The 19021-nt window shown below is 35.7% G+C and overlaps 1 protein-coding gene across 1 annotated transcript; it reads right to left on the reverse strand.

Annotated features, from left to right (window-relative positions):
* Positions 1-675: 675 nt before the first annotated feature.
* LOC145823665 (protein FAR1-RELATED SEQUENCE 5-like) lies at positions 676-6622 on the reverse strand. Its single transcript, XM_082923163.1, has 4 exons — positions 6460-6622; positions 6276-6369; positions 1754-2020; positions 676-1654 (listed from the first exon to the last, which is right to left on the reverse strand). Exons 1-4 carry the CDS (start codon positions 6620-6622, stop codon positions 676-678), a joined length of 1503 nt encoding a protein of 500 aa, XP_082779289.1.
* Between the last annotated feature and the right edge of the window lie 12399 nt (positions 6623-19021).

Consider the following 19021-nt stretch of genomic DNA (forward strand, 5'->3'; position numbering starts at 1 on the left):
GGCGACAGTGAACTTTTTCCTTCATCAACATTAGTTCCCTTGGCCATGCAAAGCTGCTTCATCCGACATGTCATAGTGAAAAATGCATTCCTAGACTTTTCAAATCCTTCAGACGTTTGTGAGGCATAGTAACACATTTTAGTAAAAAGAAGAGCAAAGTACCCCAAAACGTGTCTCCTGTGTGAGAGTGCTAGAGAATTGGGCTTGGCAATGTTGTTCACCAACCTTTCTTGCTTGCTTTGTCCAACGATGCATCACACAACTTGGGGGAATTTCAGTCATGTGTTCGCATTTCATCACAGAAATCATGTGGCTGCAAGGAAGTCCAAAGAACTCAAACTTTTTACAACTACATTTCATTATGCTAGTTGGGGGATGGTATGACACTTCCCATATGGAACCAAATTCAATGTACTTTGAAAATTTGTATATGCGATGATCGAACTCCTCTTTCCTTACATAAAAAATCAACAATGCTTCCTCAATTATTTCATTATGGAACATTAAGAACAAACGTCTGGTAAAGATGGTTGCTGCATATTTCTCTAGAGGCTGACGTGTTGCGGTAAGACAAGGATCACTGTTGTCAATTTTTGCCTCGGCATCCGCTTCTTTGTTCCATAATCGATAAAGGGCCATGTCTAAACATCTAACAAATTCGAATAGTTTCAGTTTTCATTTGAGGCGCTCATTGAAAAAACCATGCATACCCTCACAACGCTGACTGCTCTTCATCTCAGCAAAAAAATGACCACGCAAATATGATTGAGCCCACATGCCTTTGTTGTTGTAGGTGTCTGATACCCACTTGTTATTTTGAAGGCCATATTTTCTAACCATCTTACTCCAAGCTTCCTCAAATACAACCTCATTCGCATCAAGATCCATGAGATGCTTGAAATGTCCCTCAAATCCATCGACTCGAACATTTCGCTTGGCATTTTTGTGCATATGCCAATTACATAGATGATGCTTGGCATTCGGAAAGACTTTTTGTATTGCCTCACGCATGGCCATATCCCCATATGTCAACACTGACACCGGTCTTTTGTTATCCATGGTCTCTAACAACTTCTGCAAAACCCATGTGTATGTTGCAATTGTCTCATCAACAAGCAAGCTGCATGCAAATATGGTGGTTTCAAAATGGTTATTAACCCCGGGAAAAATAACAAAAGGTTTGTTATATGCATTCGTTTTATAAGTTGTATCGAAGAGAAACATGTCACCTAATGCAGCATAGTCTAGGCGAGACCTTGAATCTCCCCAAAACAATTTGTCAAGCCGGTTCTCTTGATCCTTGTCATACTTGTAAAAGAAGTATGGGTCAGCATCAGCTTTTGCACATAAGTAAGCCAAAGCACACTCCACATCACTATCCTTCATTTCTACTTTGCGCTCGGCTTGAATATAATTGTGCAAATCCTTGTGAATAAAGCCCGCATTCGTGAAAGACCGAGATTGTTGCACCAACAAATCCATTATCTGGCTTGTCTTGACACCAACATCGTGCAAAGTCTTTACTTGAGCTTTGTCGGGGATCTTTACAAACCTATGCGACCGAAGAAATGGCACACATGGTGATGTTGCCAATGGATGGTTATGTTCCATGTTAAAGTAAGTGACAATGTATTTGCCTACATCCAGATTGTACCTTATGCGGAAATGAGCATCACAACCAACTCTAGTCAATGCCCTGGCAGCTCTTTTTCGATCAATACGGGCCAAGCGTTGCTTTGCTCTTTGGCCTTACCTTGAGCATACCCATTTTCTACTAAGAACCTTTGTCGCCTGCATTGTTCGTGTGTCTCTCCTAATGCTAAATCCCATAACTTTAGCATATTGATTATAGAAATCATTGGCATCCTCTTCTGAATTGAATTGCATTTCAAGAACATCATTCTTGGTTAAACTCTGAATGCAGTCATTTGCATGGGAACCTAATTCTTCTTTTTTCCCACAAACTTCGTCATCTTCAAACTTACGCTCAAATTTAGTACATCCAAAAGGATCCATGATACTACATCAAAAACAATACGAAAAGAATAACATTATCTTATAAAATGAATGAAAATTCCTAAAATCGCATAAGAGAATTTTGTAAAAGAGCAAATAACAGACAAAAACAATAATAGAATAATATACATAGATTTAATAAAACAAATAATTAATAAAAATTATAACTTTATAACTTTATAGCAAAGAATTAATAAAACAAATCAAAATAAAATGAATTTTATTTCGACTATATATAATATTAGTAATAAGAATTCATAGAATTGTTTTGACTTATCCTCCTTGTCACAAGCATATGTATTTTACAAAATATCACAAACACAAGTTCTTAACTTGTATAAGTTAAGATCTATTCTTCAATATCACGACATGTCTTTTTTTCTTAAGACTTCAATAAAAGATTATTTTGGAAAACAAGGAATAATTCATTATGAATTAAGACATAAGAAACTTCGGAATTCTGGACTAAATCAATGGAAAAACTGGTTAAAAGGTCATTATCAATACCATTTATCTCAGATTAGATGGTCTAGATTAATAGCAGCAAAATGGAAAAATAGAATCAATCAATGTCGTATAATTCAAAATCAATATTTAAACAAAGAGAATTCATATGAAAAAGACCTATTAATTCATTACAAAAAACAAAACGATTACGAAGTATATTCATTACCAAATCAAAATGAAAATTTTCAAAAATACTATAGATATAATCTTTTATCTTATAGATCTATTAATTATGAAAATAAGAGGGACCCATATGTAACATCCTGCAAATTCACCCTGCTACACACACTAATAATATTATCATAAAATCTCCAATAGGGGTCGTCTTTCCAAGAGGATTTAAAAGTTAAGTGTTTACAATTCATATAGAACATTTCCAAAAATGTCCAAAGTTTGCTCTCAGTTTGGTGAACTAGACAACTTAACAAAACATAAGCCCCTAGGGCGTACAGCATTACATATACAAAAGATAGTTCAATTACATCAATCTCAAAATAAATGTAAAACAACCAAAATCCCTTGACTTCAACTAGCTCTCCAAAAGAAATAGGGTTAGTGCTTGTTCCAATCCTTTAATGAGGTAGACCTTCTTCGGCTCTTGAAAAACAAGTTAGGATTGAGCTATATGCCCAGTAGAAATACATTTATCCAGGTATCTAATCCTCTGAGTAAAATTATGGCGTCCATGTGAAATGACAACACAATAAGAGTTGTTTAGCAAATATATATATATATATATATATATTCTACATCTCACAAGAACTTTTACAATCTAATTTAGATAAACACAAATAATGTTATTGAGTTGAATAATTAAACATTCATAACCAAGAAGTCAATTCACATACATTCCATCACATGAATCCAATTGAGAACAACCATTTCTTTTTAAGGACAACCTCCACATTCGCCGGCTATTATACGGCTGGGAGTGGGCACCCTAAGAAAATCATCCGTTTTTTCCACTTTCGCCGGCTACTAAACGGCAGGACTGTGTGGACCGCCAAAAACGTTTTCCCACATTTGTCCAGTGATAAGCCTAGACAAGGCAATTGGGCACCTTTTAAAACTCCCCGCGTGGGTACAACACAACACCACCTTCACACATTACCAACTCACACATGGACTTATGCATGCTTAATAACTAAATCACATTTCAATTCCACAATCAACATCATGTATCATCATCACATATAAACATCACATAAAACTCAAAGACTAATAGCATTCAAGCCATCATCTCTTTAACTACATCAATACCCACTTGTTGTCTCTCCATTATTCACCAAAATCATGAATCAATTGGGTATTTCATTAGCTAGGGAATTTTCTAACCAGTTGGGAACATAGGGTTTCTCTAAATTTTGGGGGTTTCTTCCCCTTGTCACAAATCTAGTTCTTTAACCACATCTTCACCTATATTAGAGAGAGAAATTTTGGAATTTCAAACAAAATATTAAGTGAAAGAGTAATTATATGGAAATTGGGGGTTTTATTCAACAAAAACTTCAATTAGGTTCTCAATCACAAACAATACCATGAAATTTCTTCAAGAATGAAGAGATACAAGAATAAAAGTATCCCTACCTCAAATGACAAGCCAAAACCCAAGCTCTTTCACGGTTCTATCGCAAACCCACAATCTAATCGGTAAAAAGCGATGATCCTTAAGTGTATTTCGCTTATAGCAAGAGATTTCGGGTGGATTTCTATGCTAGGAGAGGTGTTGGATGATAGGAACTTAGGGTTTTCAAGAGAGGGGGAGAGGAGATCAAGAATAGAAAAAGGGAGGTGTCAGAATGACCTAGAATTGCTATGTTTAAAAAGCTGTCTTCGCGATCCCCGCTCAAGCGTGACTTCCGATGCTTGAGCGTCCAGACACGATCGAGAAGGCCCCACTCGAGCAACAACTTCCACGCTCAAGTGTAGAAAGAAAAGTCTCAGAAGTTTTACAGTGCTACAGTGGAATTACTGGAAGCTAGCATTTCACGCTCGAGCGGGACTTTACACGCTCGAGCAGACATGCCTGCAACACAACAAAATACTGAGAGCATCAATTATATGCTCGAGCGGCGGTTTCCCCGCTCGAGCGGACCTGAGAACAAAATGTCACAATCTCTTCCCCTTAGGGAATTTTGCCCCCGAAATTGTTTTCTACCTCCCATCTGCTATAACTAATGGCAATATCAACAAAACAGGTATAAACACACGTATTCTAGTTTTCTATCATCTTTATTGCACCACTCGTAGGTCTTACACATTCCACCAATAATCAATATGCATGTACATATCTATAAACATTTCCACTTGGACACATAACTAATTGGAGGGATATAACCACAAGAAATTTGTTTGCCCTCAATACAACCACAAGTCAAAGTCAAAATAAAGGAACATTAAGAGTTTGCGGCTTAAGAATATCCCTGTTAGTTACTTAAGAAACGTAATAAATTTAATACATTACAAATTTGAGAATAGTTCGGGGTATTTCTCGCAGACTTCTGCTTCTTGCTCCCATGTTGCTTCCTCCACACCATGATGATACCACAACACTTTAACTAATGGAATCGTCTTACCTCTCAGCACTTGTTCTCGTGTATCAAGAATTTGGATTGGCTTCTCCTCATATGATACATCATCGTTTACTTCAATTTTTGCCTAATCTAACACATGGGAGGGGTCCGGTCCATACTTGCAGAGAATAGACACATGAAAGACATTATGGACCCCTGAGAGCTGTGGAGGTAATGCAAGGCAGTACGCCACTTCCCTAACCCGCTTGATGATATCAAAGGGGCCAATAAACCTTGGCGATAATTTCCCACTTCGGCCAAATCTCATCAAACCTTTTTTAGGGGAAATCTTCAGAATGGTCGCCTACCTCAAAGAATAAGGGTCGCCTTCTCCTGTCTGCATAACTCTTTTGGCGGCTTTGTGCGGTGGCTAACCTTCTACGAATGAGGGCTATTTTCTCAGTGGTTTCACGGACTAGATCTGGGCCTAGCAAAGGTGAATCTCTCACTTCAGTCCAACATACCGGTGATCTATATGGATGTCCGTACAATGCTTCGAAGGGTGCCATTCCAATACTTGCTTAAAAGCTATTATTGTACGCAAATTCAACTGAGGGGTAGATGCTTCTCCCATGACCCCTTAAAATCTAACGCATAAGCCCTCAACATATCTTCTAAAATCTGAATAACACTTTCGGATTGCCTGTCGGTTTGGGGGTGATATGCAGTACTAAAGTTCAGTTGAGTTCCGAAGGCACTTTGAAGACTCTGCCATAACCTGGCTGTAAAGTGAGGTTCTCTATCAGATACTATACTGACTGGTACTCCGTGGAGACGGACAATCTCAGGAATATAGAGTTCAGCTAAGAATTCTACGGAATCCCCATACTCATGGTGAGGAAATGAGCCGATTTAGTAAGTCTATCAACAATCACCCACACTGCATTGTTACCTCTCTGAGTCCTAGGAAGACCAGAAACAAAATCCATGTTGACATATTTCCACTTCCATTCGGCAATAGGAAGGGGTTGCAATAATCCAGTCGGTCTTTGGTGTTCCGCCTTAACTTGTTGACATGTCAAACACTTGGCCACAAAAGAGGCTACGTCCTTCTTCATGCCCCTCCACCAAAATTGGCAGCTTAGATCATGATACATTTTGGTGCCCTTCGGGTGCACAGCGAGACGAGAATAATGAGAGTCTTTCAAAACTTCATTTCTCATGCGTTTAGGCACGAACAATCGATCGAGGTAATGAACACTAGGGTCTGTATGAACATTTAGGCCCCTCTCTTCCTTTCTGAGTTGAATTTTCTCTTTAATGGTTTCCACTTCTGGATCACCCAGTTGAGCTTCAATTACTCTTGCAATAAGGGTCGGTTGTGCGATGATGGTAAAGAGGGTTGCTTAGTCTGTAGATTCACTGAGTTGCAGAGAATACTCATTAAAATTTCCCATTATCTTCCATTCGTCCACTGCTAAGTTGGCTATTGCATTTACCGACTTCCTACTCAAAGCATCCGCCACTACATTGGCCTTACTAGGGTGGTAGTGTATCTCAAAATCATAGTCTTCCAGGAACTCCATCCATCTCCGCTGCCGTAGGTTCAAGTCCTTTTGGGAAAATAAGTACTTAAGGCTTTTGTGGTCAGAAAAGACTTCAAATTTCTCACCATAGAGGTAGTGTCTCCATATCTTCAAGGGCGAGTTCTAGATCGTGAGTCGGGTAGTTTCCTTCATGAGTCTTTAGTTGGCGCGAGCCATATGCTACCACCTTTCCCTCTTGCATTAAAACACATCTCAATCTCTCTCTAGAAGCATCACAATACACCGTATATCCTAATCCTCACTCCGGAATAATAAGGATTAGGGTGGTGGTCAGTCTAAACTTTAATTCTTGGAAGGAATTCTCGCATGCTTCATTCCAAACAAATTTCATTCCCTTACGGGTCAATCTTGTTAAAGGCGAAGCTAAAGAAGAGAAATTCTTCACAAATCGGTGGTAATATCCTACTAAACCCAGAAAGCTATGAATCTCCGAGGCGTTCTTAGGCTGCTCCCACCCTAACACAGCTTCTATTTTTGAAGAGTCCACCATAACTCCGTCTCCCAACACTACGTGACCCAAGAACTTCACTTTTGACAGCCAGAATTCACACTTTTCATACTTTGAGTACAACTGATGCTCCCTAAGAAGTTGCAAAACCATACGAAGATGCCCCTCATGTTCTTCTTCGGAAGGTGAATAAATAAGAATATCATCCTTAAAGACAACCACAAATTTGTCAAGGAACTCTCAAAAGATCCTATTCATTAGATCCATGAACGTAGCTAGGGCGTTAGTCAGTCCAAAGGGCATAACCAAGAATTCGTAATGACCATATCGGGTACGAAAAGCAGTTTTGGGGATGTCTTCTTCTCTAACTCGAATCTGATGATAGCCCGACCTTAAATCTATTTTGGAGAAACAACAAGAGACTTTAAGTTGATCAAAGAGGTTGTCTATTCTAGGCAAGGGATATTTATTTTTAACTGTAGCTTGGTTCAATTTCCGATAATCTATGCACAATCTCAAGAACCCATCTTTCTTCTTTGCAAATAAAGCCGAGGCTCCCCATGGTGACGTGCTAGGGCGTATGAAGCCCTTACTAAGTAATTCTTGTAACTGTTCCTTCAAAACCACCAGTTCAGCTGGGGAAAACCTATATGGTGACAATGAGATTGGTGTCGTACCCAGAAGCAAATCTATGGTGAACTCAACTTCCCTACGTGGTGGTAACTTTGTGAGATCTTCTGGAAAATTGTCGGGGTATTCATACACTACCCTTGGGAATTCATTCCGAACTACATCGTTTCCGTCCTCCCAAAGGGTTGCCAAAAGGAAATTAACTTGACCCCGGCTACGTAGATAGTACGAGGAGGGTAAAGATTTGTCACATCTATCCCCCAAAAACGTAAAACAATCACCGTTTACAGTACACACTGTAACCCTCTCCCGATGACAATCTATTGTCACCCGATATGTAAAAAACCAATCCATTCCGAGAATAATATCAAAACTCGACATTTCTAACACTACAAAATTAAAAGGAAGTCGTCGACCTGCTACCTCGATTACACACCCTTGACATTCCCGGGTCAGATTGACCTTTTTCCCTACTGGTGATTCTACTGTGAGTGGAGCCTGTAGTTATCTACTCTCTAATCCCAACAATGATGCAAATGACGTAGCAATAAAAGAATGTGAAGCCGCAGTATCTATCAACACCTTAGCCCATGTATTGAAGATGAGAAATGTACATCGCACAACCGATGACCCCGTAGCTTGCTCAGAAGCAGTAACTGCATACACCCTTCCTTGTGACCTCTGCTCCCCTATATCACCCCTCTGAACATAAGTTTGTTGTGCAGACTGAGTAGATGAGGCTCCCTGAACTGTCCTAGATGCTTGTCTTGATTGAGCCGGCTGATATGATTGTCTTTGTCCCTCACTCATCTGTGAGCCTCCAGACTGCCTAGACCCTGCCATCTCCAAAACTCCTACTTTCTGTGGACAAAACTTCTTCAAATGTCCAGGTTGGCCACATTGATAACAGGATCAAGAAATCAATTCACCCAATAAAATAAAATAAAAAATATTTTTTGATTGGATGGGAATGAATGAAGAAATACTAATTCGTCCTATATCAAATCTAAAACTTTGGTTCTTCCCAAAATTTGTACTTCTTTATAATGCATATAAAATAAAATCGTGGTTTATACCAAGCAAATTACTTTTTTTTAATATAAATGAAAATGGTAGTGAAAATAAAAACATCAATACAAAGCAAAAAGGGGTTATACCATCAAATGAAAAGAAAAAATGGAATATTTTGAAGCCAATTTAATTGGATTCTCATTAATCTTACGTGGTTCCATGATTCTTCCCTCTCTTCTTCACATTTCTACCTCACCTAACCCCTTGCACCAAATTCTCCCTTCAACCCCACAGTCCTCACCTATAAGATATCATATCACAAATTTATTTATTTCGTTTAATTTAAAAAAAAATCTAAAAAAAAAAAACAAAATATTCAAGTTAGAATTCCACTTTTAAAATTATTGGGCCAATAGAGCCAAGCCTTTATCTGTCCAAAAATTTATCTATATGTTCAAATTTTATTTATCTGTACACATGTCACGTACTTTTCTAATTATTTGTCCAAATATCACCTAATTATACACATGTCACCTATTTGTCCCACCTTACCGCTACCAGCCATTGTTGCCAGCTACGGCCATCCGTCAGCCATTGGTAACTTTTTCAACAACTTTAGGAGTGATAAATGAACCAAACAACTTGAGCTTGACTTATGTTCAGCTCATTAAAAACTCGTTCGAGCTCAGTTCGTTAAGTAAATAAGCCAAACTTGAACACATTTTGAAACTCATTAAAGTTTTCAAATTAAGTTTGAGTAGTCAATTGCTTGTTCGGCTTTGTTTGATGAATCTAAAACTACCAAATTACTTGAGGTCAGCTTGAAAAAAACTCATTTGATATCGACTCGAAAATTTAACAAACCAAAGTTGAACAAATTTTAAAATTCGTTAAAGTTATCAAAGCAAGTTATAACAATTAACTGTTCAGCTCGTTTATTATCCCTAAAGAGGGTTTAAATAGGACTACAACTATTTATTTTTCTCATTTTACATCCCCTCCATACCTTATTCTCTCTACTACTTACAACACAATTTTGGAAGCAATTATTATTTATGTAGAATCACTTGAAAATAAGATAAAATAAACACTCTAGAGGATTCATGCTTTGTCTGTGATGGGTGGGTGAAGGAAAAAATCTCAGTATAGAATTTTCAAATGTTTATGAAATTTAATGAATTTACTTGAACTAGCCTCTCTTGTGATGTTTTTGCCCTCTAGAGTTCTTTCTTTTCAAACATGTACATTTCTCCTCTACTCCCTCAAAATTATGTTTATTTTTGTCATGGGTGGGAAGCAAAAGTATCAGTTCAGAATTTCCAGACATTTACATGTCATTCAACAAATTTGAGTTCAACCAAAAATGAATCCAATCTTTCTCTTGTGACGTCATCTCCCTCTAAAAAAAAAAGAAAGTACACCCACAAGTATCCTACTATCAATTAAAATAAACAAACAAAATAAAAGCACACATGCCAGTGCCCTACTATCAATTCAAAGCAAATAAATTCAAAAAAACAGAAGCAAGTAGCCTACTATCAATTAACATGAAACAAATAAATAAAATAGCACACCCGCCAGTGCCTTGCTATTAATTGCAAACAAACAAACAAAAAAAGACAGCACACCCGCAAGTATCGTACTATCAATTAAAATAAACAAATAAATAAAAAAACGCACCCGCCAGTGCCCTGCTATCAATTCAAAGCAAATAAATTCAAAAACACAGAACCAAGTACCCTACTATCAATTAACATGAAACAAATAAATAAAATAGCACACCCACCAGTGCCCTGCTATTAATTGCAACAACAAAAAAAAAGACAGCACACCCACAAGTATCCTACTATAAATTAAAATAAACAAATAAAAAAAGCACACCCGCCAGTGCCCTGCTATTAATTAAAAGCAAATAAATTAAAAAACACACCTGCTAATGCAACCGCTAGAGAGGAAGGGATGGAGGAGGTATAGCTTTACTTCTACGTTAAGATGGAGAAATTGAGGACCTATGACAAACAAAAACAGAACATTGAAATAGAGTTAGTAAAGAAGACAATACGTAAGGAAATTAATGATTATGGGGAGATAAGAAAGAATCTATGTACGAAAAATATTATTTTGCACATCTTTTGACATTAACAAATTGCATAAACAATAACAGTGATGAAAGTCTACTATCTTTGTTCAAAGTCTCAATAACCATTACATAAATAAACACTTAAACAAATGTACCACAACCAACCGTTTGACCACTTCAACAAAAAATTAAATAAAAATATATACAAAAAAAAAAATTATTTGATTGGATGAACTATTGGATTATTTGATAGATCATAACTAGGTTAATTTCCTAGTAGTTTCCTGTGTCAAAGGTGAAGCTAAGTAGCTTCTAAATTGATGGACTATTGGATTTTTTTTTTTTTTTTGAAAACTTCGTATCCGGCCTATTGAACTATTGGACTACTAGATTTGGATTATTTTTATTGGATTTTCTGATCTTGATAGAACTTTTATGCTGTGTTTGGATCATGGATATGAGTAGAAATTTGAAAAGGAAATGGAAAAATGTGGGTGAAATGTCAATGAACTATAATTACATTCAACATACCTTTCCCTTTCCCTTTCCCTTTCCAAATCCCTAGCTAAATCCATGATCCAAACATAACATTAAGGAAATATGATGGTTTCAACGTTATAGAAAGCAAAGCACATTTATATAATTTTCTTCTTCTTTTGTGCTAGTTTATTATTTTCCAAAAAAAATTAAAATATAATAAAAATGTGGGAGTGTATTTTCCAAATGATTTGAGCCAACATCAATCCATATGTTATAGTTACATGAAGTTATATATCATAAAGTGAGTAATTATAAATGACAGCAACTATGGCTTTGGTTATAATTCTTGCTTAACATAAATTATTTATACGTAGAAAAGTTCCTAGAATTTGAATGTTTGGTATAGATTTAACTTGATGTGATGTGGACCACACCCTATATCAATGAAGATCATTGATGATGCTAATAATGACAACTATTAGGACATATTGGTAGTTTACCCTTTTATTTGTTGATGGATTCAATGTGAGGATAATGAAAGCATTTTAACTTTTTTTACTTAAATTACTTCATTTTTGACACATGGTGGCATAGGCAGCATCAGAGCTAATTCAAAGTTCTGCTGAGCCAATTCTCGAACAATATAGATCAGTTATCTTATCATCTCTCAAGTTTTCAAAGTTAACTCTTGGTACTATGGCTGCACAATTCACAGGTTTGTTTGATTTCTGTTTGATCTTTGACGAGGAAGTTTAACTAATTTTTAACTAGTTAAATAAGGAAGTTTAACTAATTTTTATCCCAATGCTTTCATAGATTTTGGAAAGAATTGTACTTCTCAATTTACAATTACATTCTTCTGAGAAAATCAAATGAAAAAAGAATGGCCTATCAGATTGAATTGGTCTAAAGTTATTGCACATTAGCAAGTCAAAATTCACTCCACAACTTCTGCTTCTTTAATCTTTAAAAATATTTTTTTTTTATTTTTCACTTTATGAAATTATTATGGCCAAAGGTAGAGCCAATCATCTTCAAGAATAGACACAAAAATTGAAGGAAATAATTTAAATTTATTTGGACCATCAATTTTATTTTATTTTTAATCTTTTTTAAGGTATTGATAGAAAATTGTTGATCTTTTTAGGGGTTCCAATTATTGAAGGTGATGCTAAGGGAATCACGATGGAATTGAAAATGCAATGGGATGGAAAGTATCGTACTTGATGTTAAAACTAGATTCATTGGATTTACCTATACAAGTGATCTTCAACTTATTTCTCATATCAATAAAACTTTTTCCTAGTAGCAAAACTACTACAAAACTACTCTGAAATTTATTTTATTTTCACTTTTTATTTTCTTTTAATTTTTGTGTGTATAGTACTTCTAATACTTATTTTATAGATAATCAATGTGTTTGCTTTCACTCTCTCTGAAGAATAATAGGTGACTAAACAATTGGACGACATGATATAAAGTAAAGAATGTTCGGTTATTGGAATTTTACCATAAGATGCCACTTCAATATTTTTTTCGTATATATTTTCATCTAGGTCAAAATATTGGATTCACGGGAGTTTTCAGATTAATTTTCAAACCACTAGCTGATGAGTTTCCATATTTTGGGGCTATTTGTTATTCTTTGATGTAAAAGGTGGGTACTTTGTATCTTTGTCACTCTTTGAACTTATTAGTCTAGCTTCCAACATTTTGGAAGTCAACTTCATGATAAATCACGCAAATTTGTGCAAATATTCATATATTTATCATATCATCATAAAAAGAATTATATAAAATTTTGAAAAATTACTAGGCACTTGATTTTTTATACTACAATTCCCCATATGATTCTGCCACAAAAAAACATGCACTTTAAACTGAAAGTTGTAGGTGGGGAATTATCAGCAATTCTCGGAATTTCTGATGCTATTGAGGTTTGAGAAATTTTATATTTTTATTTATTTATTATTTGTTTCACACTCGTGTATTACTGACTAACTTATCTTTAGACAGGTTATATATTCTTTACAATTATGGATGTAGGGTTTTTGGATCTTTAGGTGTGTCGTAACATGAAGCTGTCATTTTTATTTATGTAGGACATGATACGAGATGCTATTGAAGATTCTATTACTTGGCCAATTCAGAAAATTATACCCATCTTACCAGGGGATTACAGGTATACTACTATTGAAAATATCCATTGTCTGATCGACTAAGGTTATGTTTGGATCTAGTATTTTAGGAGGGATGTAAGAAGGGAAATGAAATGGAAATGTGACAAAGAATTATCAATGCATCTTCATGAACTTACAATATCCAATTGTTTGTCTGTGAGCTTGTGAACTATAAAACCTTAATGGGTTTATACAGTAATATCAAAATATCCATTTGTTTCTCAGTTTATACAATTCCCAAAAAATTGCTAAAGGTAATACATTCAAACCACTTTAATTTTGTTTCTCAAAAGAAAATCAAGCCACCACAAGAGTAATTGTTAGAAAAATAAACAGATTTCAATAAGCAAATAAAAAATTAGTCTCATATCAGTTACATGAGTACAAAATTCAATTACCCACACATCAGATTTCACACACAATCCAAATTACAAGTTTATATATATATATATGGAATCAACACAACTAACAAACATAAAAAACCTAAACCTATTCAAATCATATTTTCCTAATTTTATAAACCAACCTAGGGAGTTCACAAAGGTGGTAGAGGCAGTTTCGCAGAAGGGGATTTCAGTCTAGGGTTTCATAGAATGGAGATGGAGAAACAGAGAGAAACAAGTTGCAGAGCGAGAGAGACAGAGAGACATACATTGAGGCATGTAGCTTGCTAAAACGAGGAAGAAAAGAAAAAGGCAGAGGAATAAATTCACTCTTCGGTGCTTGGCGAGGAGGAGCTCCGGCGAGATCTTGTAGAGATCTTCGTCAACAGCTTTGGGAGCTTCTCTCCGTGGTGGAGGATGCGGCGGCAAAAGCGAAATAGGTCTCGGTGGTGGCAAGGGCAGTGGCAACGACTAAGAGAGAGAGAGAGAGAGAGAGAGAGAGAGAGAGTAATTTTTGAGGACGTTTGGGATAAAGAAAGGGTCTAAGGGATTTGTCATGGAAGGAGGGAATTTTGATTTTCACAAAATTTGGATGTTTGTTCCAAATTTTTGGAGGAAATTATTTGGGGGAAATTATGTAATAATCATAATAAAAAAATTAAAACATTTAGAGCCTTATAATAAAATAAATTATTAATTTATAATTTTATCAATTTACACTCAAATTTTTTTTTATTTTTAATATAAATCCTCATCTATTTTTATTAAGTAAAATTAATATAAAAAAAAAGTATTTTACTCATCAACTACAAAATGTATAATCACACCATTAATTGGCATAATAAAAATATTTAAAATTTTAGAAACTATAAATATTGTAATGAAGTCACAAAGTTTTGTGATATAAAATAGAAAATACATAAATGCATCACTAATTGGCGTAACAAAATTGTTTAAAATTATAGAAAATCACAAATGTCATAACTAATTTCCAAAATTTCATAAAATTAACCAAAAATTGTGTAACTATCCACTAATTGATGTAACAAAAACATCTAAAAATTTTAAAAACCACAAATGTCATAACCAACTCACAAAATTTAAAAATATCAACTACAAAATGCTTAACTGCACCATTAATTGGCATAATAAAAATAATCAAAATTTTTACAAATTACAAATGTCATAACCAATCCATAAAATTCCATAACATCAATCACAAAATGCGTAACAACACAACTAATTAATGTAGCAAAAATATACAAATTTTTTATAAACCACAAATATCGTAATCAAGCAACAAAGTTTCATAACAATTATCATAAAATGACTAACAAATCACTAAAAATCGTAGAATCACCAATCGGGATCTCTAATGATACAGATAAACACAGAATGTAATGACAATAATTAAATAATTTAATCCATGACTTATAGCCATGGAACAGAAAATGAGAGTTAGAGAAGATTAACCAATAGAGCAAAAGGAAAGGGAATATGAGAAAGAGAGACTGAACGGACTTATCGCCTGTGAAAATAATGTCAAAGATGGTGTTTTTTCCGATATGGAACATCGGAGATATCTACAGTGACAGTAAGGAATGAGAGAGATGTTTGACGGATGAAGAGAGTTGAGATAGCAGAACAGTACAACAAAATGCGTAATATTCATTTTTCAACAATTCTATAACATATGTACAAATTGATAAAATCATAACTACAACCAAAGGTTTGTATATGTATGACATATTAATGTGAAAGAACAAGAGTTTCGAGATAAATGCATTTACGAGATAGAGAAATATCACCAGAATGAATAGTGCTGAAATAGACAAAGAGAATAGTGACAAGTTCAAGGATCTATTGTAGAGACACAAGAGTATAGAGAAGAAGAATCCAGTGAGGAAGAACTATCAACGATGGCCGTTCGATGATTTGAGCGAAATAGAGAAGTTTGATTAAGAAATAGAGAGAGAGCTCAGGCACAACTAGGACAAATCAAGGGAAAGAAAATTGAGTGAAGAAAAAAATGAAGAAAAGTTGGGAAAAAAATTTAGGAGAAAAATTATTTAGTACAACAAAATAAAATCACGTCATAGGTAATTTTTTTCAGCATTCTTTTTAATAAAATTTAGTTAAATTATATATATATATATATATATATATATATGTCTATAAGTGTATATAGATATTTTAAAAAGTATATCGTTTGTATATTATTATTTCTATTATCTTTAATGAAGATACTATCACTAAAAATAAATCTAAAATAGAGATAGGTGATCAATTGCAATTGTCACTTAGGGATGACACTTCAAAATTAATTGAGAGAGTTGAGAGTTTAGAGAGAATGAGAGTTTGAGAGACAGATTTGTTTGTGAGAAATAAAATGTGAGAGGGGTGGTATTTACAGGACTTGGGAGGGAGGAGTTAATTTATATATATAAAAATAAAAAAATATAAAATTGATTGTTGGTGGAATTAACGGTTATATGACTCTTTCAAATTGTTTTGATTTAAATTTTTAACCATTGCACTGACAATGGGGGCATGGAGCCATTGGGGTCGGGTCGAGCCAAATGGGGAAGAAAATTTTGGGGCGAGCTCACGGGATGGGTCACACTCCTTAACTGTCATGACCCGAACCCGCCCCCGTGGGTTGAGGACATAACTGGCCAGTAATCATGAGATTACCTATGGCCTCAAACCAAACCAAATGTATGTTAACAAAGTTAATGGGGGCCAAACGGAAGTAGTTTAAAACTTTGTCCATAGAGCTGTGCTTACATGGCACATCACAACAAACCATACGTATGCATATTAATAACTCACAACAAAATATGTACTACACAAGGTTCTGTACATACAGGATCATATAAGTCTAAGTCAACCCAAGAAAACTATATACAACATATTCAAAGACTTCACCCACATGACAAAATAAAACAGAATGACAAAAGGCGAAGGCGGGTCTCGTGCGTGAGACGCAAGGGCTGACTCTTCAAAACCTTTGTTGTTCCACACAGAGATCACTGGGGCTGGGTCTGGACTTCTCTTGGCTCACCTACAAACACATGAATGAGCGTAAGCAATAGCCCAGTGAATAATATCAAATAAAGAAGTTATACAAACGATATGTAAAACAACATACTTCAAACAGCCTTGGGCCCAATTCATATTTTCATTCGTGTCAAAATGGCCTTTGGCCCATTCATTCATGTCAAAATGGCCTTCGGCCCATCCATTCATGTCAAAACGGCCTCTGACCCATCCATTCATGTCAAAACGGCCTATGGCCCATCCATTCATGTCAAAACAGCCTCTGCCCATTCATCCATGTCAAAACGGCCTTTGGCCCATCCATTCATTCTTGTCAAAACGGCCTCTGGCCCATTCACTCTATCGATCAGATCAAACTGGCCTCTGGCCCATTCATTTGGCATAACAACATTGTCCACCAATCGAATCAACGAACTTATAAAACTTATATAGAAGTAAGTAATTTGGACAACAACATATTTCAGATATCTTTGTTAAGATATTACTCACAGTGATCGGTTGGTTGGTTGGTTTGCCCTGGAGCTTGACCCTACACATCACATAGCACATACGGGTCACAAACGATTCAATCCGTTCCTTAATTCACATATTCCTCTTTAGGCTTCATTCTTATCTCTTTAACTCATTTACAATGCTCAATGCATGCCTAAGAGTGCTTACAAGTGAAAGAGGACGAAAAACGAAACACAGAACGCATAAACAAAATTTTAGAAAATAGGGTCCCCGCTCTAGCGTGGACTTCCCCTCTCGAGCGGACCCAAGAGGCCTGCAAAAGTACTGGATACATCAAAATTACGCTCGAGCGTGAAGTCTGGCGCTCGAGCTGAAGGTCTGTCTATATAGCTCCCCACTTGAGCGTGAACTTCCCCACTCGAGCAAACATCCAAGGCTGCAAAAAAATACTGGGAGCGCGAAATTCACGCTCGAGCGGCGGTTTCCCCGCTCGAGCGGACATCAAATTTTCTGGGTTTTCCAGAACATGTTCTTGAGCTCCAATTCAACATTCAATGGTTCTAGATGCATGCTTTTGGCTCAAACTTCACATAATCATACACTAACATGGTACCAACACCAAATTACAACACAATGGAGCTCAATTTCACAAATTAATCACATGCATGTCCCAATCTACACCAAATTCACTTTCAACATAACAATTTCATGCATTCAAGCTCATACTTCTTATAAATGGTACATGCATGTGAGATATAACTTCTATTTCAACTCAAATTGTACAAATGGTGGTCACAAGCATGGATTCTAGCCACAATTCTACATGGATCATACTTTTCATGCTCAACTATACAAATTCATGGCTATTATGCACATGCATGCATTCCATCACTTCAAATACAACCAAAATCAACTCAATTTCATGTCAAACTTACTCTTGATTACCCAACTAGCTTGAATACACAAAATTACAAACTAGAATCCATGAAATACTCACCTAGGAGCTTTAATTCTCACAATCTATAGCAAATTCTTGAGAAATCTTCAAGGTTTCCAACCTTTAAACCAAACTTGCACAATTTCTCTCCCTTTCTCTCTCTATAGCCGGCCCTCTCTCTTTCTAAGGCCCAAAATCTGATTTTGAGCTCAAGTGTATGAATTGAGTGTATAGTGCCTCTCTTTACAAGTCCCACTAACCATAATTATTTAATATTAAATAATTTATGCACTATGCCATTAATTAAATCAATTAATTATGATCTGAATCAATTTTTCAATTAAACTTCACTGTAGGCTCTAAAAATTATGCCAATCACAATGGCGCGACCAATTTCGATTTCGGTGGCCGATAGGGCCTTCAATTTAATTTCCAAAGCAGACAATCAAACAGATATTCCTACGGTGAACAGATAGAAATTCAAAACCACATATTTTCACATAATGGCATACAAAATCATATGAAACACATAATCACATTCATGTTAAGGACCAATTAACATATTACGGAACAGGGATATCACAATAACACACCAGGGTCTTAGGTTGGGTTTAGGCTCGAGCCTAGTTGGGCCTACCCAGAGCACGAGCGGACTTGGGGTGTGCTGCGAGCTTGTGGGCCAAATTTGCACCCCTATATGTGGGCAGTGGTTATGA

Source organism: Camellia sinensis, chromosome 4, assembly GCF_055761805.1.
Source record: "Camellia sinensis isolate YWXY chromosome 4, ASM5576180v1, whole genome shotgun sequence".
NCBI lineage: Eukaryota > Viridiplantae > Streptophyta > Magnoliopsida > Ericales > Theaceae > Camellia > Camellia sinensis.